This window comes from Phycodurus eques, chromosome 15, assembly GCF_024500275.1.
Source record: "Phycodurus eques isolate BA_2022a chromosome 15, UOR_Pequ_1.1, whole genome shotgun sequence".
Lineage (NCBI taxonomy): Eukaryota > Metazoa > Chordata > Actinopteri > Syngnathiformes > Syngnathidae > Phycodurus > Phycodurus eques.
In genome coordinates this window covers 23,024,380-23,047,031 of record NC_084539.1, presented here as the reverse complement: position 1 = coordinate 23,047,031, position 22,652 = coordinate 23,024,380, and the positions used below count along the sequence as shown (strand labels likewise).

General features: G+C 48.2%; 3 protein-coding genes across 7 annotated transcripts; 1 reads left to right on the top strand and 2 right to left on the bottom strand.

The window, feature by feature from the left end:
* Positions 1-1,280: 1,280 nt before the first annotated feature.
* gnsb (glucosamine (N-acetyl)-6-sulfatase (Sanfilippo disease IIID), b) lies at positions 1,281-7,976 on the bottom strand. Its single transcript, XM_061697888.1, has 13 exons — positions 6,928-7,976; positions 5,701-5,760; positions 5,426-5,629; positions 5,150-5,215; positions 4,988-5,086; positions 4,744-4,911; positions 4,599-4,681; positions 4,386-4,504; positions 4,173-4,276; positions 3,752-3,853; positions 3,569-3,679; positions 2,984-3,094; positions 1,281-2,506 (listed from the first exon to the last, which is right to left on the bottom strand). The coding sequence occupies exons 1-13, from the start codon at positions 7,072-7,074 to the stop codon at positions 2,354-2,356; spliced, it is 1,527 nt and encodes a 508-aa protein (XP_061553872.1). The 5' UTR covers positions 7,075-7,976; the 3' UTR covers positions 1,281-2,353.
* On the bottom strand, positions 7,976-21,679 carry ved (ventrally expressed dharma/bozozok antagonist). Of its 5 annotated transcripts, none has more exons than XM_061697944.1 (6): positions 20,804-21,679; positions 19,885-20,112; positions 17,485-17,609; positions 14,326-14,392; positions 9,119-9,351; positions 8,003-8,430 (listed from the first exon to the last, which is right to left on the bottom strand). In XM_061697944.1, the coding sequence occupies exons 2-6, from the start codon at positions 20,012-20,014 to the stop codon at positions 8,104-8,106; spliced, it is 882 nt and encodes a 293-aa protein (XP_061553928.1). In that variant the 5' UTR covers positions 20,015-20,112; positions 20,804-21,679; the 3' UTR covers positions 8,003-8,103. The 5 variants fall into 5 exon arrangements, with proteins under 5 accessions (XP_061553930.1, XP_061553931.1, XP_061553928.1 ...); XM_061697945.1 differs by having other exon boundaries at positions 19,903-20,112; XM_061697946.1 differs by lacking the exon at positions 14,326-14,392 and having other exon boundaries at positions 7,976-8,430; positions 19,991-20,112.
* purbb (purine-rich element binding protein Bb) lies at positions 21,247-22,652 on the top strand. Its single transcript, XM_061697950.1, has one exon. The coding sequence runs from the start codon at positions 21,337-21,339 to the stop codon at positions 22,222-22,224; it is 888 nt and encodes a 295-aa protein (XP_061553934.1). The 5' UTR covers positions 21,247-21,336; the 3' UTR covers positions 22,225-22,652.

The following is a 22,652-nucleotide window of genomic DNA, read 5'->3' as shown; positions in this document are numbered from 1 at the left end:
TTGCAGTTTTGCTAACATTTAGGATAAAAGATACAAACGTGTAAATAACAATACGAGCGGCACGTGGGTCGCGCGGTTGGTCGGCTTGCAAAAGGTTGGAAAATATCCAGTAAAATTATGGATCGGTTTCGGTCAATTTCATTGGGAAGTTAACTCAACGACTGCTGCCAGCCCTTTTCAAAGCAGAGTTTCCAATTTTCCAGCATTTTGACCATCTTGGAACACACGCAATATTGTTGGCTGGCAATATAGGCGCCAACCCGACCAAATCTTCACAAGAAGAGAGAGAGAGAGAGAGAGGAAAAAAAATAAAAATAAAAAAGCAAGCAAGCTTGTTTCTACCTTTTTCCCCCCAATCAACAGTACAACATGCGTCGGTGGCAGCAAGAAGAGCACGATCTGACCAAAAAGCAGACAAAACGAACAGCGACTGATGCTAATATTTTCTGCTTTTGTGACAAAGTATAAAACAACCAAAACAGGACTTTTGATAGAAAATCAAGTTCAACGTGTGTGGTTTTTTGACTTGGTGTTTGCCAGTCTCTAGTGCAGTGATTTCCAACCTTTATGGCGCAAAGGCACATATTTTACAATTGGAAAATCTCACGAAAAGTAAACTATTTACTTCCTGCCGTCAAATCAAAGAGGCATTTATTTGTTCCGTCTGTCACCATGCCTGACCGGCATAAATAGAGGAACAAAGACACATTCTTTTTTGAGCAGTTATGTCAAATGTTCTAACTTCTCCTGGCACACCTGAAGATCGCTCACGGCGCACTGATGTGCCGCGACCCGCCGCTTGGGAATCACTGCTCTCGTGGAACCGTGTCATCTTACGAGCGCGACACATTCACCCGTCATGGCATATAAAATGCTCCGTCCGAGTGCGAGTTGCCTAAACTCGACTCGCGTGCTCGGCCTTTCTCTCTCCCTCGTAATCGACCAGGGAACGCTTGGAGTCCACTGGACGAATAGAAACGAACCGTGACGGTGAACGAGTTACTTGCTCCGCTTTTTGTCACTTCAGCAAAAAAAAGTTAAATAACAAAAATCCACAAAGCGACAGCGGGTACCGTGAACCACTTGTAAATTGGGGCGCACGTAAATCAACGTACTAATACTGTACTTGCATGAAATGTGGTTTTCGGCAGGATGACGTTCCCCAACCCTTTTTAAATTCGTCAATTTTGTGAATTCCTCGTTGGTTCCCAGTGCCACCTTTCCTTTCAGGATAAGCGCTATAGAAACCGTATGCAATAAAAAAACATAATACAAACAAATGTGAACACGACAAAGGCTGCTTTTAATTTCTTTTCATTGATCACCGGACAAACATTCAGATCGAGGGCCTCTGTAGTGCAAACAACTGCTACAAATAACACCAAAATAATTCAAACTGATGTAGTTCCATCTCTTTGTAAATCTAATTTGTTTTTAAATATGATTTTAAAAAAGAGATGACAAAATGGTTTGGAAAACAAAATCTCCAACACAACAAAATTCCATTTCATATACATGCCTGTCAGCAGGCTAAGCTAGTTAGCTTAGCACGAAGCATTAAATCAGTCATGAGGAATTCAAGTGATTTAGCGAGTGAAGCTTTCACAAAGAATAATTGCGATTCCTAATCTGGAAAATAAACAAGGAGTCATTGTCGAACAACACCAGGATCCCCCCCGGCATCGGGCCGAAAAAGACAAAACGGAGGCTTTGAAAAGTGAAAAAATAAGTGGCGCTTAGCTTAGCATGTAGCCAGTCCACCGTTGTGACTTTCCATTTGATTTTGACACTTTCAGTAAACGCGGCCCTCGTTTTTGCCATTGCGCAGATTCTCTGGGAAGCTGTCCTCCGTGATTGGCTGAGAAACCCGCCCATTCCCGGTTCTCGTGCGAAGGGCGGAGCCGTGTCTCATCGAAAATTGAAATGACAGGAGGAGTTTCATTTAGTCAGGCCATAGTTTTGTTTGATCGAAAAGTATCGCTTTGCTGCCGTCTTTTTGAGCAGGCGTCAATTACAATTTCAATTTCACAACAAAATTCCAATTTATTCATAAAAAAAAAAAAAAAAAAAAAAGGAAAAGGAGTGATTGAGCACACAAAACAAGAATCGCTCTACGTGGTGCATTCGGGGACGACACAGGAAGCGGGCCGCACTTTTAGCAGGCGAAAGACAGGAAGTACCGTCGCTCAAAGACAAAAACGGATTCGATGCTGGAGCGAATCAAAACGGCGCCTTTGGTCCAGCTGCTTTTAAAGTGAAAAAGAAGTCAAGTCTCACCATCTTGTCGACGCCAAAATGAGACGGCGCGAAAAAGCGACGAGAAATTTCCTGCGTGATCGGCCGCTTCGAAGCCTCACGTGGAGAGGGCGCGGCATCCTGCGCCCCGGCACGACTGGAGCTTGATGAGGCGCTGGTTCATGGTCTCCAGCACGGCCGGGTCCACCTTCTTCACGATGTTCTCCAGCTGGTGGGGGTCCGAGCTCAGGTCGTACACCTCCACAAACGACTGGGGGCGCAAAAGAGGCGGAGTCACACTCGGCTGCACTTCCTGCTTGCGGAGAGTTTGTCAACTTAGCACACATTTGTGTAAGGCCTTATGGAACAGCAACTTTATAGCATCTTGGTGCCAAGGAACTATGTCGAAGAGCTTCATTTCGACGAAAGCAGTGCTTTCCCGCCATCGTTTGGCATCTCGGTGCCAAGGAACTATGTTGAAGTACTTTGAGGAGCTTCATTTACACATACGCTGGTGCTTTGCTGCGGTCTTGCACCATCTGCAGGCAATTCAAATCCTTTTTAGGGGAGGGGACAACTACAGGCCGATTTTCACTACTGGCTGCAATTTGCGGGGAAGAGTGTCGCCTGGTATCAGAAGTAGGATCCATTATTTGGATATGAATTGCTTTATTTATATTTGTGCAACAAGATCCGCGTTTGCCACAGGGATCCATTTGCCCGAGTCGCGCACGCACGTTGTCGTTACCTCGCTGTCGGCGAACTCGCAGTACTGCATGTCGTCGCGTCCGTCCAGCGTCCTGACGCAAGCGTACGTGTTGTTGAACGAGTCCTCGCACACGCAGTCGGGGAAACATTGCTGAGGAACGCAAGAACCAACAAACGCTCAAGATACCGGACGAGAAAATTCTAACGTAATACCACGCTCGCAGATTCGCCGACGATGAAACTTTCAAAACGCCACACGGTGAAACCGATTCTAGTTTATCGGAGTTCCAGACGCATCCGCGATAGGTGAAAATTCGCTTCCAACACACAATCTTTTTAAATATGCCTTGTGTCATGAAAGTCCGCTAACATTTACCGTAAGATGCCACAGACAGGCTAACGGAAAGGTCTATCGATGTTACAGTAACTTATAACATTATATAAAAAACTAAACGTTCAACCAAACTATATCATTTCGTCTTCACGAAAGTCCGCTAGCCTAAACCTAACTTCTAATGCGAAACACCCTAGAGGAGCTAACGGCAATTAGCACAGACGTTCCGCTCATTATATGCTACTTTAAAACGAATAAACCCCGCCGCCACGCGCCGATCAATTGACTAACCGAGAGGCCGGGGCCCAGTTTGGGGCAGGCGGGGTCGGCGCTGGACAGCCCCTCGCCCGTGTGCTCCACCAGGAAGAAAGGGCGCGCGGAGCCGTTGCGCAACGACGGCGCCTGGGCCGGGAAAAGAAGAAGAAAGACGTGAGCTCGCGTTGGCACTTCAGGACCGTGACGTCATCGACGGACCATCAGAGACAGGAAGGACTGCCCGTCCACGTCGGCGGCCGACACGTCGACGCCGGCGATGTCCAGAATGGTCGGCGCCAGGTCAATGTTCAGCACGGGAGCCTGACGCGCAAGGACAAGAACATTCGCAACATAATTATTGAATCTGTTGGGATATTCGGAAGCGTTCCAAAAATAGCTGTTAGGCTTCTGCTGAAAAGCACAGCAAAACAATGAAAAGCCTACTAGAACATGGGAACTTTATTTGAGACACTTTAAATGAGGGCAGTTGTGTACTGACTCCCATTGAACATGACTTTGAATGCGATTGGGTCATTGCAAACACAGCCACAACCGCAGTTCTAAGAGGGTGTGCACACTTGTGCAACAAAATGAGTCACTTTTATGTTTTTCGGGCAAAAGGAGCGATCCGCGGCCGGACCTCGAGCGTGGTGTTGGCTTTGACGCCGGGACCGCGGACCAGCAGCGGCGTGCGGATGTCGAACTCGTACAGTTGACGCTTGTCGATGGGCAGCGAGAATTGACCTGGCGGGAAAAAGGGAGCAAAGCGCCACCGTGTTCAGAAACCAGTCAGCGCTCCACAAAATGGAGTCGTTGCCATTTCAGGTGGCGCGATGCGACACGTTCGTCTGACCTGTGTGGTAGCCGTTGTCTGACGTGAAGAAGACGTACGTGTCGTCGAGCTCCTTCAGCTCCTCCAGCTTCCTCACCAGCTTCTCCACCAGGTCGTCCACCGACAGCAGCGTCCGCCACCTGGGGGCGGAGTCACGTCCGCGTTACCGTCGTCCACGCGTCGTCGTTACCGTCACCGCCGTGGCTATCGTCGTCGTCATCGGCGTGACGGCACCTCCTGCGGTAGGCGTCGTCCAGGAAGGCCAGCGTGCCGTCGGGCATGGGGTTGGCGGGCTGCCGCAGCAACCAGTGTTTGTCCTGAAACGCACGCAAACGCAGATTACTCGCGGGCGGCGGCGATCGCCCGACGCGCGCCTCACCTTGGCCGTCTTGTCGAAGCTTCCGTCTCGGGGCGCTTTGACGTCGTCGAAGCGTTTCCGGTACTGCGGGGCGGCGGTCCAGGGCCAGTGCGGCGCGGGCGGCGCCAGCATCAAGAAGAACGGTCGCTGAGGGCTGCGGTTGTCCAGGAAGCGAAGAGAGCGCTCGGCCTGCGGGCGGGAAGCGAGGCGGGGGGTCGTCAAAACGGCCGCCGGACACGCGCACGGCGTGAGTGCGGCGACTCACGATGAGATCTGTGAGGTAGTCGTCGGTGTAGTTGTCGCCGTGCTTCTCCTCCACCCCGTTTCGGGACAGACTGTAGTTGTAGTAGCGAGAGTTGCCCACCTGCCAACGCACGCCACCGCTTTACAGGATGTACGTAGGATCGCGTGTGTGCGTGACACTCACCAGCGCGTGCCACTGGTCCCAGCCTGGCGGAACATGGCCGACGCCGCCCGCCTCTTTCTTGCCGTACTGTTTACAGAAGAAACGAGCGTAACGTGTACATCCGCCGTCGTTTGCGTGAAATGACCGAACTACTGATCGACGCGGCGCGGCGCGGGTCCGTGTTCGCGTACACGCTCGATACAGCACACGCGGTCGAGGCTTTATGAGCCTCGTCGTTTGCCGCCATCTCTAACGCAACGAGCACGTGCGCGTCAGCGGGCGAGGGAGGTCGGGGACCTGGTTGAGGTACTTCCCGGCGAAGAAGGTCTGGTAGCGGCGCTTGCTGAGGAAAACGGGGAACGCCTGGGCCTCGCCTCCGCTCCGCCACGCCGCGCCGGCGCAGTTCCCGGCCAGCGAGTTGTTCCTCACCAGGTGGTTGTGAGGGTAGCGGCCCGTCAGGATGCTGCAGCGGCTCGGGCAGCACAACGGCGTCACCGTGAACTGAGGGGGGGGGGCGGAGTCACGGCGAGCGATGAGCGGAGGACGCCGCCGCGACGGCGGAAAGGACTCACCGAGTTGACGAAGGTCGCTCCGGCGTCTCCGATCAAAGATCTCGTCTTCTTCATTGGTGTCTGACAAACGGGAAGCGGAAGCGAACGGTCGTCACACGTTTCTTTGGCATTCCGACAAATGTACGGCGTTCTAAAAGTGTTCGGACGCGGGACTCTTTCCGATCACGACGGTCGTTGCCGAAAGCGGACCAAGCAACGCGCAGATGGAAGGAACTCCAATCCGATAGGACGCGTTTTTGTTCCCTCGGGTTAAATTGGAATTCAAAACCGATTCCGATGTTACAGCACGTAACGCCGACGCGCATTTCATTTCAATCAGATACGATGAAACCGAATGATTTTTACAACGTTGCAAATGACAATTATTGGAGGACTTCAACAAGGTGCGGAATTGGACGGGAGGATACAAAAGGAGCCTCGAGTTCAAATCTGAACACGTGGAAACAACAAAACAAGCAAGAAAAAGAAAGAACATTGAGATTATTCATGAGATGGGAAGCACGGAAGTCAAATGGGACTTTGGGGATGAATTTGTCGAAAACGTGCAGACTGAACGTTTCATCAAAGACGATCAAAACTTCTTCTGATGTTTGGTAGTGAATTGAAATCAGATAATTGATGTTTTCCACCCTCGGTCTTGTCAATTATTGTGGGACTTGAATCCAACGCATGGAGAGCAAACAAATCCAGTTCGTTATATGAAAAAATATAAATACAATCAAGTGAATTAAAAAAAATAATAATAATTAAAAAAAACATTTGTGGGCCTCAACAACAAAAAACAAACAACATTAAAATTCTTCATTGGACGCTAAGAAGCAGCCAAGTAGAAATGTCACGAACACCAAAAGGCACTTTTTTTTTTTTCAACATTTTGGATGAAAACGCACTCAAGTCGAACACAAGGAAACATTTTGATTTCAATCAGATTTTTCCGGATCATTAGATATGTTCACTTTTTGTATGATTCGAACGAGCTGTGGAACGGAACTCATGGCGACATCACAAATCCAGTTTGAGCAATGAGAAAACGCTGAAAACGTAACCTAAATTAGGAGCATTAGCAACAAGAACAACAACAGAAACACTGGAGTTATTAATTAGATGGAAAACAGAAACCAAATCAACTTCGGCGTCGAAGCAGAATTTCGTCTGAATTTGTACGAAAAGTGCAAACGAGCCAACAATTGTGTCGGGGGTGCAAAGGTCACGTGAGCGCGGACTCACCATGCCGCCCAGGTTTTGGTCTTGGTCGTCGGTGACGATGAGGAGGATGTTGCTGCCGCGCACGCGCCTCGCGCCGCAGGTGAGCAGGGCGGCCAGCGCGAGCACGCGCAGCGCGAGCGGACCCGCTCCGGTACCGGCACCGAGCATCGCCACGAGCCGAAGAACGACAACAACACGAAGGAGGAGAAGACGACGACGGCGGCGGCGGCGGCGGCGGCGACGACGACGACGAGGGAGAAGAAGAAGAAGTTGGGGGAGGCGATGACGACGCGCAGGCTCGCGCTCGTGCCCGCGGTCACGTGGGGGCCGGTGGGCGTGGCGACGCGCTGCTGTTCCAAGTGGACTCTCGACCACAACTTTTCGCCACTCAGCCGAAAAACAACATTTTTACGACCAATAAACGCCACTTTTTCCGAGCTCCTCGCGTCATGCATCCCAATCGATTGCGCGTGCCCGTGCCCGTGCCCGACCTGACCAATCAAGTTCCGAAAATAACTCCCAAGTCATTTGAATGGAAACGTCAATCAATCAATATTATCATACAATATTGGTTAGTAAACCAGTGGATTTCTAGTTTTGGTGCGAATAAAGTGCAAACAAAACTTGGGAACTTGAATTCAAGTTCATGTGACTTGAACGTCACCGGGACACTTGTAAATGTTCATAGTGACTTTATTGCAATCATGTCATGAACACGCACACATTGTGCACACCGTATTTCAGTCAACCCCGTTGCCTTACATTTGCATACCAATGAGTTTTTGTTTGTTTTTTTTAGAACGACAGTCAAGCGAAAAATGACATTTGGAATAACCAGCACATTTTCTACAACACAAATACATTTCTTTTGCATTCCAACCAATACACGCGTGTCTATGTGCTGACATGGGAGTTTCAACTTCATTTGATTGATCTTTCCATTGAAAGGAAATGTTGTGCCACCACATGACCGCCGTTATTTCAGCTTCCCCTCGAGAAAAGTGTTTGGTTTGGTTTTTTCAAATTGAGTTGCACAGGTCATAGGTCACATAAATGGTGGAAAACTTTTTGTTCCCCCCTATGACAAAAAAAGCTGCCATTTGAAGAGGGCCGTGGCGACTTTTACGAACACGCCCAGGATATTGCACACCTGGAACGGCACCGCCGTCCGGGGAGGCCGACGAGACAAAACGGCCGTCAGTAGTACGGCGGGTACGCCGGGTAGGACCCCGCCAGGGGGAGAGGAGGAGGGGGCGCGGCGCCATATTGGAAGAGCGAGTCCAGCGGCAAGGCGACCGAGGCGTACTGGACGTCGTGCGGCGGGCGAGCGAAGGCGGCGGCGGAGGCGTCTCGGGGCGGCGACGCCGGCGAGCGGTAGCGGCCGTACGCCGCCGGTCGGTACGCCCGCAGCTCGGCGGGGTAGTGCGCAAAGTGCGACGCGGCGCTGGCCTGCCACGCGTGCGCCAGGGCGTCCTGCGCCGTCCTCTTCAGCTTCATGCGGCGGTTCTGGAACCAGTTTCGGATCTACGGGGAGAGGAGGACCGGCGTCACAAACGATGCGGGGGCGCCTTCGCCGAACGGTGCCCCGACCTCAACCGTTTGTTTTTTTAAATCACAATTTTATGAGGAAACCTTGAAAGTTGCAACGTTTTTACTGTTATTGCTATGAGAAGGAGCACAAACAAAACGTTGTAAAAAAACGTGACCCAAACACTTTTAAGAGACTTGTTGGATTTTTTTCAATTGAGGGGGAAAAAAAAAAAAACGAATTCTATGGGGGGAAAAAAAGCTACGTTGTGAGAAGATCGAGCAACGAGCAAAAACTGAACGTTTGCCAAGAAAAAAGATGACATTTGACCAAATGTAAGAGAAAGTTTGAATTTTACGGAAGGAAAGTCACAATGTTATGAGACAAAAAGTCCATTTACAGGTTACAAGAAAAAAAGTCGTCATTTTTTGCTGTGAATGAAGTCGTAATTTGAGAGCAAATAAAAATGTGGCCGTCGTCTCGTGATGGCGACGAAGAACGGCGCGCGGGCTATCGAAAACTCGCTCGTATATCCGATTTTGGATGTGCTGAAGGGCTTTTGTGAATGTTGGATGCTTGTTAAAACGGAAAGGATCATAAAGCACCAACAGCGGGCTCGCAGCATACACGCCGTCACCGACGGATGTCACATAAGCGGCCGCGTCGGGTCGTCGAATCGGTGACCTGTTTGTCGGAGAGGCGGAGCTTCTCGCACAGCTCGGCCTTGTCCCGCGTGCCCAGGTAGGCGTTCCTCTTGAAGGCTCGCTCCAGGCTGCCGATCTGCTCCGCCGTGAAGGCCGTGCGCGGCCGCCTCCCCGCGGCGGCGTCGCGGGCCGCCGGCGGCGGCGAGAGCGAGCGCTCGCTCTCGTAGCCCGACGTCTCCTCTTCCGCGCCGCTGCTGAAATCCGCCTCGGAAGCTGCCGGACGACAAAAACGGACAATTGACGTCGATGTGGTTTCCGCTCACGATTCGATCGCAATCGCGCGCTCGCCCAAATTTAAGTTACGAGCGAGCTCGAGATAAGAGTTAAGTGAAAAAATGGGTGAACGAGGATACTTTATTCGTAGACAATATACATTGATTTTGGGAGCAATGAAGTTGTTTACCATCATTTCTATCCGGACTTTGCAAATAATTGATTTTATTGATTGATTCCAGTTGATTTCTCAGCCCATTTAAAAAAAACTACAAAATTGGCTTCTGTAGTTCCAAGCGCTTCTTCGCTCACGTGGACTGCTGAGTTTGGCTTTTGCGCACAAGCACGGAACAATTTAGTCGCTGCCGTTAGCGACTTCTCGGACACCTCGAGCAACGGTTTTTCAAAAGCGACGAGCGACAATAATCCCACAGAAAAACAGAAGCGCAATCGTTTGTGCATCGTTTTGCGGGCGGCCTCATTTTCTCGTGTTAAATCATAATTTACGAAGGACCGTGTTTACATAATTCTTTTGACATAAGGGACATTTTTCCAAGAGGAAACACTTATTTTCACATTATCTGGAAGAGATAGACAGACAGACAGACAGACAGACTTCAATTGCAAGTTAATGCAAATGATTGATCATCATCATTATCGCTTTTGCTATCTGGGGAAATAAAGGAAATCCATAATTTGCGCAATGCTTGCCATTTGCCTTTTCTGTAAGGTAAGAACTTGAAACGTTTTATTTAATCTCCGTATTTTATATAAAAACATCACTTTCATGCTTAACATTTAAATTATTTCATGAGAAAATACTCATTCAACCATATTTCAATCATTTGCGAAAATAGTGACTATTCATATTTCATTATCAATTCTGATATTTTGTTGGAGGAAATAATGACTAAATACTAAAGATTTAGGATTATTTTGCACAATTTCTCTGAATTGTTTCCCATATGGAAATTATTTCCGAAAATAATCACTTAGCTTTATTTTCAGTTAAACAGTATTTTAATTTATTTTTCTAAAATAATGATGTCTCAACTTCTGTTTCAGCCATTTTCTAAAATAACGACTTGAATAATATTTGATTGTCACCTCAAACAATATTTGAATCATAAAAGCCTGATAACATTTTTTGTAAAAAAAACCAAACATTTGAATTCTCCCCGAAAGCAATGACGGTTAAGTTGCTACGTTCTTTTGAATTGAGTAAGATTTCCCCCAAACCGTCTGGGCTGTTCCACTGGGCACCGTGTTTCCTGCGCGCGGTCCGACGGGAATTGACCTCGGGCCTCCCGGCTCGAGCGCCCCCGCCGTGGCCGGCGTCCCTCGGGCGGAACCCCGGCAGGCTCTCGGCGCGGGTGCCGGCGACCCCGGCCGTCGCGTGGGGCGGCCGCCGGCTGCTCTGCGCCATCCACTCGATGGAAAAGTGGCCCTTCATGACGTAAATCCCGCTTCAGGTAAGTCAGCTTCCTCCTCCGCCGCCGTACTTAAGGGCCGCGGCCCTCCACCCCCCCCCCCCCCCCCCACGCACATCAAAGCGTACGCCCCCCCCCTTACAAGTGCGCTAATTAAGGCGTCTCATTCAGTTTCAATGAGGCTGTTACACGGCGGCTCCAATGAGTCTGCCCCCCCCCCCCCCTCCTAAAAGGTCATCGGCACCCCTCACACGCGCACCTCCCAACATCGCCATACAAAAAAACAAAAGGAATCATTCACCACAGCAAACTCAAGTAATCACTGCCTGAGAACAGTTCAGTTGTATTTAACGTTTTGTTTTGATGAGAGAAGGCTACGGTTCACACACGAATATAATCTGTACGTCGGGATTAGGGAGCAGGGAATGAGTGAATCATTCTGAAAACTCTTCATTCTTGAAGAGTGGACGACGGTCCGCTCATTCCAAATTGTCGTATTGGCTGCACCCGATCTTTGCGCAGTGCCTCTCGTGGATTTTCCCTCTTCTCTCAGCTTTAAAATGGTTCCCTTTTCTCCCATAGACAGCGTTCTAGTCTTCGTGTTTGCTTAACAGCAAATGCACTATCTAATGCTGAAGCAATCAATCGAAACGGCAACACCCGAGCGACCGGAAACGCCCGTCAGTCACGCCCTCCGATACTTTTGCTTTCAAACAAAAGCTGCTCAGTCCCGAGTTGTTGAACACGTCGAAATGGAAATGCCATGGAATCAAAACTGCAATTCTGAACTTCTCTCTCATGTTCATCTTTTGATGTGAAACCCAAATGTCTTCAGTATACAACAAAAACGAAGGAATTGTCCTTGCCGTTCCAATACTTTTGGAGGGGACTGTATATCATTCACTAAAACGCCCTATATGGTCATTAGGAAGTAGGGAATGAGTGAATTGGTTCAAACGGAGATAAGAACTACCGCCTAAGAAAAGTTCAGTTGTATTTCGCTGAAATAACTAAAATAAATCAAAGGCCACTCAAAATTCAGAAAAAAAAAGAGATTTGGGGCTTTGGGATGAGAGAAGGATTCCAAATGTGGAATTCCTGACTCCCGAAAGACTACAAAGGGAATTTCAGCGAACATTTTCGTCGCCAACCGAATCTGCTCCCCGAAAATCCCGTAATATTGGAAACGGTCGGGTTCGGAATCGTTCATCGAGTCCCGACTCTTGCGTCGCTACAACGGGATTGCCGGTTGACTTTTTATCGAGCTGTATTGTCCGCCGTATCAAAAGTGGCGTGGAAAGTTCCATTGGGCGAATCCGCGCACCAATGCGGCGTGGGAGCGATTCGGGATGACGGGCCAATCCCGGGACGATCCCGCATTCAGGCAGATGCGAGCGCATTTGAGCAAAAGCTCCCAAAATTTTCGATTCAGCACTTTGAAATGGTTTTGCGGACTGAAATTAAACAACCGTTTAACGCAAACCCTTTGATGTTCTTAAAATCGGTTGACGGACTAAATTGTTGGAGTATTTTTTGTTCTTAAAATCATTTTGTAGCTTCGGTGATATTTGAACGTAAATCACGAATCACTTTCTCGACAAAGTCATTTTATAGTTTTAAAAGCATTTTACAGACTAAATGATTATTTAAGTCATTATTAAGTTCTTTCATGGGGGAAATCATTTTATTTTCTGCAAAGCATTTTACAGACGACATTTATTTCAATAAATTACCGACTAAATGATTGTTTCATATGAGCATTATATGGTCAAAGTCAAACTCAATTGCAAACTGAGTGACTGTTTAAGTCCTTTTGTTAAAATCAATTACTGACTAGATTAATGTTTAATGTACGTCAATACAGTGTACGTCAAAATCAATGATAGACTAAATTCTTGTCTTTCTATGTTATTCAAATCAATTCGGGAGCAAATGACTGTTGAGTTTGCCATTCAAGCGAAATCATTGTTTCCACTTTTTCTTTGTTAATGTGGATTCCCATCCTCCACTGTGCCCCAAAACGCAACCCGAGGTGGCCGGAAGTGAAACTTTGGGCGGCAAATAAACCGATGTGACGTCACGGCGCCTTTGAAGTCGCGCATAGTGATCCATTGGCGGCGCGCGGAAGGGGGGCGGGGGCGGGGGCGGGGGCGGCAGGCGGCGTCTGGAACTCTCTTCGGGGTGTCATGGCGTCATTGTCTCGGCCGTCGTCATTCTGAAGCCTTTCAAGCCTTTGAATGGCCGCGACGGCGACGGCGACGTCTTTCTTCCTGTGCGCCATTTGCACACTGAGCGGCGGTGCGCGCGCACGGCAGACTCTTTTCTTGGAATCGCTCCCAAAACTGGGTTTCGAGGAATTTGGGTTTCGAGAACAACGCTTTCTAATATTGGGGTTTTGGAAATATCTGAAGAGCTCACGTTAAAGTGGAACTATTTCATTTTTCATCGTACAAAATAAAGAAAAGATTACAAAATGTTCAGGATTCCGCAAAATACTTTGAATTTTTAACCATATTGAACGTACTTTGTAAAAACTATTGAACTAGATTTTATTTCTATTATAAACATTTTAACTAATTTGCAGAATAATGACTAAATATCTGATGTTAATGACTAATAAATATTTTATTCATTTCACTGTTTTATAAAATACACATTTGAATGTTTTGTCGAAGATTGCTTAACATTTAAATTATTTCCTATTTACTCCCAAAAATTATTACATTTTAAATCAGACTGTATTTCAATCACATTCTAAAATAATGGCTTGAATTATATTTTCTTTTGAATTCCAACAATATTTTATTAAAGGGTTTTGGATTTTTTCAAATTATTTTTATAAATAAGTATTTCAACATTTAAATTCTTTCCAAAAATAACTGTTCCATTCTAACCAACTAAACTGAATAGCATAATGACTAAATATCTGAGTCTATTAAGTCTATTCTTATGAATTTAATTGTTTCATAAAATAAACATTTGCGATTTTTCCTAAACATTAGTTAACATTTCAAATGTTACCTAGAATATTTACTCTTACAATGTAACCATAATTAACATATATATTATTCACTAACAATAATGACGAATCGATTTTGATTTTTTTAAAGCAATTATATTAAATATTTCATCATTTAAATCCTTTCTGCACAGAAAAACAAAATAAATTGGTCAGCCACGTGAAAACTGCAATTTGACACAGTGCTGAGTTTAAAAAAAAAAAAAAAAAAAAAGGCTGCGGCTCAGCAGGCATAATGAAAAGATCAATAATTGGAGAGATGATAATAGCAATAATAATCCCAATCCCTAACAAAAAGAGATGACAATCATTCCAGATAGAAACACGTCGCTTTAACGTTTGATCGACTTTCAGAACTTCAGCGCGCGCGTCCGTGAGATGATTTGAGAATTAAATTTTCAAATAACAGTCAAAACACGACTTTCCTTTTGCAAATCGATTCTTCGGACTGATACGATGAGTATTGGAATGATTGGCACTGAAGAGTTCCAAAATATGATATTATTATAAGTAATATGTCTTCACCATCAAGCGGCCCAAATGAAGTTTGCAGATTTCCATTTTTCGATATATTGAAATGTTGTCCCTTTCCCTGAAAATGAACACAAATGCGCGTTAGCGTCCAAAGAGTTTTGTTTGTTTTTTTTGACGTCTTTGACAAACTTTTTGTCGAGCCTCGTGACGTTGCCGCAATACACCAGAGAGATCTGCGCGCTGAAGTGCCAGGATGAGGCGGCCATTTTGCATCCCCGCAATAGCAGACAACAAAATGAATGTTTTTTTTCCTGCGATACGAATTTGTGAAAGTGCAACTATAGCACGTCTTTACCGCGATTACGATCGTATAAAGACGAGTGTAACGGCTCGAATGAGCAGTTGGGATCACTTCTGCGCCAGTAGCCGTAGAGTTGTCGGACGTCAATTGCGCAGCTCTCGCCATTTTTAAGAAGGCCGTTCGGATTTACTGTCACGCACTTTTGTCTTTCTCGTCATGAAAAGAAAGCGCGGGTCAGCGGGCCGCCGCCATTTGGAATTGCGAAATCAGCAACAAGGTTTTGAAAATAGGACTTTCCGCGTGCGTGGCTGTTTCAGCATGGGAGACGTTTACTCGTAGAACTGCTCATTCCGATGTTTTCTTTTTACCGTTCTTGATGAAAGCACCGGTACACGAAGAACAGAGAAACGCGGCCACGCGGTCGGGTCCGCCCGCGCTCAGGAAGCCCAGCGTCCCTTTGAACTCTTCGCTTTCTGGCAAGTCCTAGCGGCTCCGACATCAAAGGACGCCGATTTTTATCGGCGTCGCGCTTCACGACGACAAAGCGGACTCTTCCAAATGCTTTTGTTCTTTTGGGTGTTCTGGCCCTTTAAATGTTGCCGTTTCTCACGTTTGGTCTGCGCTTTTGTCTCCGTTGGGGCGTACGTCCGTGGGAGCAAATTGGCCCCCCGCCCGCCCGCCCGCCCTTTGGTGGGCTCCATTCGGGCCCTTTCGTCTCTTCACCGGGCCTGCTCGCTACTCGTTACGGACGCAAACACACCTCGGCCCCCTCGGACACTCCCGACGTCCCCTCTCTCACACTCGCGCGCACACTTGAGCTTCGTGGCTGTGGTTAAGCTGACACGAGTTTTAGTTGGATGATACAAAAAAAAAAAAGCAAAGCGTGAGCGTATATTTTGATGTCGGCCGGCAACATAAATAGAGGGTTCATCTACGTTAGCCCAACTGAAAGTGACATCGTCACAAGTAAGCGAGGATTCGATGTCATTATAAAAAGCTTTGAACCTCGTGAGCGTCTTCTGTTGTTTCTGAGAAGCAGGAATAATCTTACGCAGTCAATTTGACCCCGGCCGGCCGGGTGTGTTTAATTATCCAAAAGTCTCCGAAATGTCAAAATCCCAATATACTTCTTATCTTATTATGAACACAAATATATGAAATGAGCCATTTTCATGGTAAGAGTTGATTGGAGTCATTAAGCCAAGGTTCACATGAGGAAAACCACTTCTGACTTTGGCTCAATTTGACCCGCAACAAACAGGAAGTAAAACTGGGAAAAGTCGTCGACTGGTTTAAACGAGATCATTTGTTTCTTTCTTACAGAATGTTTTTTTTTTTTTTAATAAGAAATATACTTTGGGAGGGAATATTGGAAAATTGTGCGCATGTGTGTCAAAATGCGAATGAGTGGACTGTGAATTATATCCTATAAACATAAGCTATACCATACAAAATCGAAATATATTTTAAAAACATACTGAAAATAAGAAGCAAAACAAGCTTTATCGTAAATATTCTTTACATTGTTTTATCGTTATTTTTAATTCCAATGTGAAAATACTTTTTTTTCTGGACATGATCATTTATTTGCACTTAAATCAAACTGAATGATGCAGTCGCAGGTTGTGGTGAGGAAGGGGCAATTTAGGGGCAATTTCAACCATCTTATGTTTCTTCCCGGGTCAATGGGACATTTCACCATCAAAATGCTCATAAGAATATAGAAAATATAATATACAAGTATAATCATATTGAATAATAAAATAAATCATACATAAAATAAGAATAATAATAGATACAATAAATACAGAAAACAGTTCTTGTGACAATAAGTATATAAAATGTATTAAAATTTAGAAAAGTCAAAGATTCATCCCATTTTCCCCCCCTAGCATTTTAAATGTCAAAGCGTTAACAAAACATCAAAGGAGGCTTAAAAGCGAAGTTAAAAGCATGACAGCGAACATGCGCCCGATTGCGTCACGTTTGTTTCGAGGATCATCGGGAGCGCCATCGGGTGTCGCCGATGCTAACATCGAGGCCGCTAGCGCGGGTGTGGCGGCGTGTGAAGTCGCACGCACGCAGACAGACGGTCTCCGGGGGCCGTCTGCGCATCGCTCGCGCCGCGTCGGCAATTCGGGGTGTGAAAAGCCGAGACGACGGCTCGACGGCGACAGAGGAAGTCGGCGTCTCGTCTGCGGGGAAAGGCGGCATCTGTTTTTGTCGTCGTCGTCGTTTTTTTGACGTGACGAGTATATGTTGTGTCTGAAATATTTCAAAAAGACGCAGAAAAGGTCGAGGACGTGTGAGGCGCGACGCCGCTTTGATGCGAGGCTGCCATTTTGAGGTTAATGAGGTCGTTAACAGCAGGCCACGCAAACGACTGACGCTTCAGTCGTTTGCGTGGCAAATACTTTCAAAGACGACGAAGGCAATACTCTCGTTTCAGCCACAGGAATTGAACTTTACTTAAGCAGGAACGAGGAACTTCGGGAGGAACATCGCAGTCTCAGGACCACTGGCACTCCCAACGTCCAAATGTAGTTGTGGCGTCATTTATCGGTGCTATAAGAAGACCTTGCTCAGAGGGTAGTACTCTCAGGATCCTTTAACCTCTAACCTACTGATGCACTTGGAAGGCAAAACTGTCCAAGTACTAAAAGCTCCTCCAAGAGTGAAGTCCAGGGTCATATTCTCGCAGTCAAAATGCGACAGCTTCATCTGATTTGGCGGCTCATTGCCCCACTCGGCCCGATGCAAGCAGACCGTAACGAGCACGCGTGACAAATCACGGACACGATCTTCACGTTTATCAGGACGACGTCTTCCCTCGACCGTACGGCACCTTCGGACAAGGGCTGACGCCGTTTTCGTGCTCTCCGACGACACGGCGGCCCGACGTTACCGACCTGCGCGGAAGACGGTCTCGGCGGCGCGGTATCGTCATTCGGGCGTTCCTCTCCGAAGGTGGGACGCACTCCAGGGAGAGATGAGCAAATATGTCCTCCTCCGTCGCAGCTTTCGGGTATTCGCGCTGTGATGAGGACACAAGCAAAGAGATGCCATCGCTAAACAGGAAGCGGAACGAACAACAAGCCTGGCCGATTCATCGATTTTATCCATTAATATGACAGCTGGTTCTTGTTTTTTCTTTTTCCACTGCCTAGACGAACAACATGGCCGCATACAAAGTGCAGCTCGTTTACAGACGCACAGTGGGCAACTTCTCCGCACCCTCTCACGGGCATTTTTCCAAATAAGGAAAACAGACAACATGAGCCAAGTCATTTCCATATGGTTTTGTTAAATTGCTAAATTGTTGAATATTTAAAGTGTTTACATACATGTTTTGACAAGCCGACACAAAACAGTCTTGACTTGACTTACAGCTTTAAAGGGCAGAGAATCCGTTTCATGCATAACATCGATCAAAATGAGTCTGTGACCTACTTTAAGTTTGTCATCTTTGCGGTTTGAACACAAAAGGCAATAATTGGCATTAGGCTGTGTTTGTGACGTAAATAATTCCTATTTATTCAAGTAACGGCATTTCCGGGTTTTAAGCGAGCGAGTCTCAGCTGCTGCCGAGTCATACAAATACACTTTCCAAAGTGTACACACGTTGTCTTTTACGGCAATACGCAACCAACTACGTTTAGAATTTATACTGCAACTGTGGATGAAATTGCGAAGCTTGCGGCCGTCGTCGCCAAAACGTGTGCAAGCGATGAACGTCGCGTGGCGACTATGTTAAGTGAATGCAAGCGGAGGACGAGCCCAACCTCCGAATGTCCCAAATGTGGGGCCACGCCCCCTTTCAGATCACCTTCTTGACGAGCGGGCCGACGGTCCGACGCTTGGTGCATTCTGCTTCACCGTGACGAAGGCTCCAAACGCGATGTCGCCGTGAACGCTCGGCCGCCACGGGCCATTGCGATTTCACAAAGGACCGATCGGAGCAAAGCTTATTTACGTAGCGAATATTAATGAGAAATCCGGCCGGGTGATTAAGGCCAACCGGAATAGCCAAAATAAAGGGGCGTCCTGGGCATTTCCAACCCAAATGATTTTGCATACCTGATAAAAGGCAAAGGTTATATCTAGTTTTTAAAAATATGTAACAAATTCGTTGGCATGGGACCTTTCCTTCGGTCCACGATTGTGGTCATCATTTACTCGTCCATCAAATTGTGAGTGAAACGCGGGCAGATCTTGTGACCCCCGACCCCACTTTCAATCTTTTGTTTAACTGGAAAGAATAATGTTCTTCATTATTTTTGTAGAAATTGACACAATGGGGAATTTTGTTTTAAAACAAATAATATAGCAAATCCCAGGAGGCGACTTAATAATGTCTTTGTTAAAGGGGCAAAAAAGATTAAAATCCAACTCTGACAATTGTTCTGCGATTTTATTTCAGGCTACGTCTTCAAGTTGCAGTTGGAGCATGTCGTCGTACCCGTTTGTTGTCGTACGAGGCGTGATTGCGTGATTGCTCAGCGACATGTTCTTCCCGTGGGTCGTCCAGCGTCGCAGCTCTCGTTCAGACAACTGCGGAGGAGCCAAAAAGAATCGTCGGGCTTCCGCTCGACCGCCGGGAGGCGTCGCCGGCGTTACCTCGGAGGCCGTCCGCCCCGGCGGGGCGGGGCGAACGCGAACCGGCTGAACGGAGAGACCGCTCGGCTCACCACCGCACGAGCTCGGGGCGGCCTGGGAAGACGCCGTTGCGGCGGTCCTCCTCTGACAGGCGTAGACGGGCATCGACAATGTCGCCGCCTCGTCTCCGCTCGACAGACGCTACGTCCTTATGATGTCATCGGAAAACATGTGCGGTCGCAGGACGTAAAGACACAAACGTCCTGTTCCCGAGGAGCGTTATCGACGTCGACGGGACGCCCGGCGCTCAGGCTCTCCGTCGACCAGCTGCCGTCCAGCGGCTGAGCGGTCGTGACCCCGCGACCTCGGTCGCCCTCTGAGCTCGTCGGCCGAGTTCTTCTCAGAGACGACGCTGGTGACGCTTTCGCTGAGGAGACGTCCACACAAAATGTCGGTCTTCAAATACGCACCATTAAACTACAAAATGAACGACAACATACTGTATGTGTGTGACACATTTACAACAAATTCGAACAATTTCATCCATTCGAGTGTCTAAAAACTGAGCTTTTGTCATCTATATAATGTAAAGTTAAGGGGGTATTTGGAGTAGGTATTTTGTCAATTGAAGTGACAATTGGTGTAAAAAGTGTGAGAACCAAGATTTTCTTTCTAATGAAATGGTATGACTGAATTTGTAAATGACAGCATACGTGAAGGTCTCGTCGAACCTGAAACCTTTTGTTCGCCCGAGCTCGGTGAGGAAACTTCTCCGGCTGGTTCCCATCTTCCTCTCCAGGAGGAAGAGAAGAGGCCCACCTGCGGGAACTTGGACGCTTTCATCCCGGCTGTGGCTCGCCGAAGCACCGCCGGTCGAGGAGGCCACTTTTCTTCATTTTAGCGGCACGGTTGTTCGCTCAAAGTCACAATTCAAGCTGCCGCTATAGACAAAAAAAAACAAATAAGACCATTATAAAGCCGAAACGTAGCGTTTTAGGGGACGGGTTAGCATCGATGTGATCATTTCCGCAATGTCTTCCTCGGTTAACGTTTGAAAACATCCAGGGGCGACACTTCCTCCTGCTGGAGGTTATCGGTACTGTATGACGCATTCCACCACGGTCACAAGTTCCACAACACGCGTCGCAGCAGTGACGAAACTGACGTTAGTAGAAATACTTAAGTAGATCCCCCCCACTCCCCACCCACGTATCTGTATGTATTGTACTTGAGTTTAATATTTTTATGGAGTGGATGGAATTTATTTTTCGGATGACTCCCTACATTTGAAAAGAGACAACGGCACTTTCTACTCTTTACTTTGTGAAAATAGGCTCGTTTTTTTTTTTTTTTTTTTAAACTCTGCATTAGTCTCTGTCATTAGTGAGAGGTAAATCTCATTTTGCAGCGTTATAAAAGCTACGTTGTTTTGATAGTATGAAAGTGCAGCGCAGCCAACGCTAGCTACAACATGCGACATGTAACATTTCTACTTTGAAATTATCTCCATGGGTATTCTGTACATATGATAATGGGGGGGGGGGGCATTTTTACTTTTACTCAAGTAAAGGAGTTGAATCAATATCTTTTTTTGACAAGTATCTGTACTTCTATTTCGTAAACTTTATCTACCTCTTGTTTCGGGACGGCGTGTGAGTCCTTTTGGTAGCTCTTCAATGGACGAACAGAGATCGATTTATTCGTGTACGGTGGATGCGGGGTAGTCGGCCCTCTGCTGCCCCCTGTAGGCACAAGCGTGTCGCACGTTGCCGATGAAATGCAAAGAAAGCGAGCAGGGCGAGTGTTAAGCCGCCATGTTGGCGAACGACATTTGTTGAAAGCGTTGCGAATCGCAACTTTCGGCCTTTCAAACGACGCCGTCTTTCGTCCGCGTGACGTCTCCCGAATGACGTTCGACAACTTGAGGCTGAAAATAGTTTGGGAAGAAGGCAACCGGAACTTTCCCCTCCGCCAATGGCGCGCGGGCGCTCCGGCGAGGGGCGTGACTGGCGCGGAGAACGGACCAATAGAACGGCTGTAATCGGGGCGACGCGGCAGAGCGGCAGGCGGCTCGGCCAATGGCGAGCCTGCCCCTCGCGCGGCTCCAGCGAGCGTGAAGGCGGGCGCGCGCTGGCCGGAGAGGAGGAGATGGGCAGAAGCTGAACATGGCGGATGGCGACAGCGGGAGCGAGCGCGGCGGCTTCCAGCACTTCCAGCGGGACCAGGAGACCCAGGAGCTGGCCTCCAAGCGCCTCGACATTCAGAACAAGCGCTTCTACCTGGACGTCAAGCAGAACAGCAAGGGCCGCTTCATCAAGATCGCCGAGGTCGGGGCCGGAGGCTCCAAGAGTCGGCTGACCCTGTCGCTGTCAGTGGCCGCCGAGGTGCGCGACTACCTCGGGGACTTCATCGAGCACTACGCCCAGCTGGGGCCCAGCAGCCCCGAGCAGATCGCGCAGGCCTCCGCCGGCGAGGACGGCGGCCCGCGGCGAGCCCTCAAGAGCGAGTTTCTGGTCCGGGAGAACCGCAAGTACTACTTGGACCTGAAGGAGAACCAGCGGGGGAGGTTCCTGCGCATCCGGCAGACCGTCAACCGGGGGCCCGGTTTCGGCGCGGGCGGCCCGGCGGGCGGCGTGCTGGCCGGCCAGACCATCGCCCTTCCGGCGCAGGGCCTGATCGAGTTCCGAGACGCCCTGGCCAAGCTCATCGACGACTACGGCGGCGACGACGACGAGCTGGCCGCCGGCGTCGGGGGGGGCCCGGCGGCGGGGGGGTACGGCGAGCTCCCCGAGGGCACCTCCATCACGGTGGACTCCAAGCGCTTCTTCTTCGACGTGGGCTCCAACAAGTACGGCGTGTTCCTGCGCGTCAGCGAGGTCAAGCCCAGCTACCGGAACTCCATCACGGTGCCCCTCAAGGCCTGGGCCAAGTTCGGCGGCGCCTTCGGCCGCTACGCCGACGAGATGAAGGAGATCCAGGAGAGGCACCGGGACAAGATGTACGAGAGGCACCGGGACGAGTCGGAGGAGGGCGACGACGTGGATGACGACTGAGCGCGCGCCTCGAGCTGTCAATCAAGGTCACAAAAAATGGATTGCTGTGCTCCACGTGTTTTACAAGGGGGAGGGGAGGGGGGTGGGGGGCGCATTCTTAGCAATACCGTTCCGGGGAGGGGGGGCATTTCCCGTCAGACCCCCTCACTGTGCCGCACTCCGGACGCAAAGCGAACCTCGCTCCAGAGGCGCTGCTGGACACCAACTAACACGTCCGTGGAGCTGCAAAAAAAAAAAAAAAAAAGAGCCAGAGAACTATAGTATTGACAAAATTATAGGAAAGTTATTACAAACCAGCAATGACGACAAAAAGATATTTTCAAATACTTATAAAGGAAAATGTATTGTGTAAAGGAAATTTCATGAGTTACAAATAAAGAAAAGATTCATTTCTTCCAACAAAGTGGACTCGCAACTTTTGTTTGCTT

Excerpts from the sequence above, each read along its gene's own strand:
- gnsb (XM_061697888.1), bottom strand. The coding sequence starts at position 7,074 with ATGCTCGGTGCCGGTACCGGAGCGGGTCCGCTCGCGCTGCGCGTGCTC. Across the intron at positions 5,630-5,700 it reads GAGCGACCTTCGTCAACTCG|TTCACGGTGACGCCGTTGTG; the intron begins GTGAGTCCTTTC and ends CCCCCCCCTCAG. Across the intron at positions 2,507-2,983 it reads GCGAGTTCGCCGACAGCGAG|TCGTTTGTGGAGGTGTACGA; the intron begins GTAACGACAACG and ends TTGCGCCCCCAG.
- ved (XM_061697943.1), bottom strand. The coding sequence starts at position 14,740 with ATGGCGAGAGCTGCGCAATTGACGTCCGACAACTCTACGGCTACTGGC. Across the intron at positions 9,352-14,325 it reads TTCATTTGGGCCGCTTGATG|CTTCCGAGGCGGATTTCAGC; the intron begins GTGAAGACATAT and ends GTCGTCCGGCAG. Across the intron at positions 8,431-9,118 it reads TCCGCCTCTCCGACAAACAG|ATCCGAAACTGGTTCCAGAA; the intron begins GTCACCGATTCG and ends CTCTCCCCGTAG.
- purbb (XM_061697950.1), top strand. The coding sequence starts at position 21,337 with ATGGCGGATGGCGACAGCGGGAGCGAGCGCGGCGGCTTCCAGCACTTC.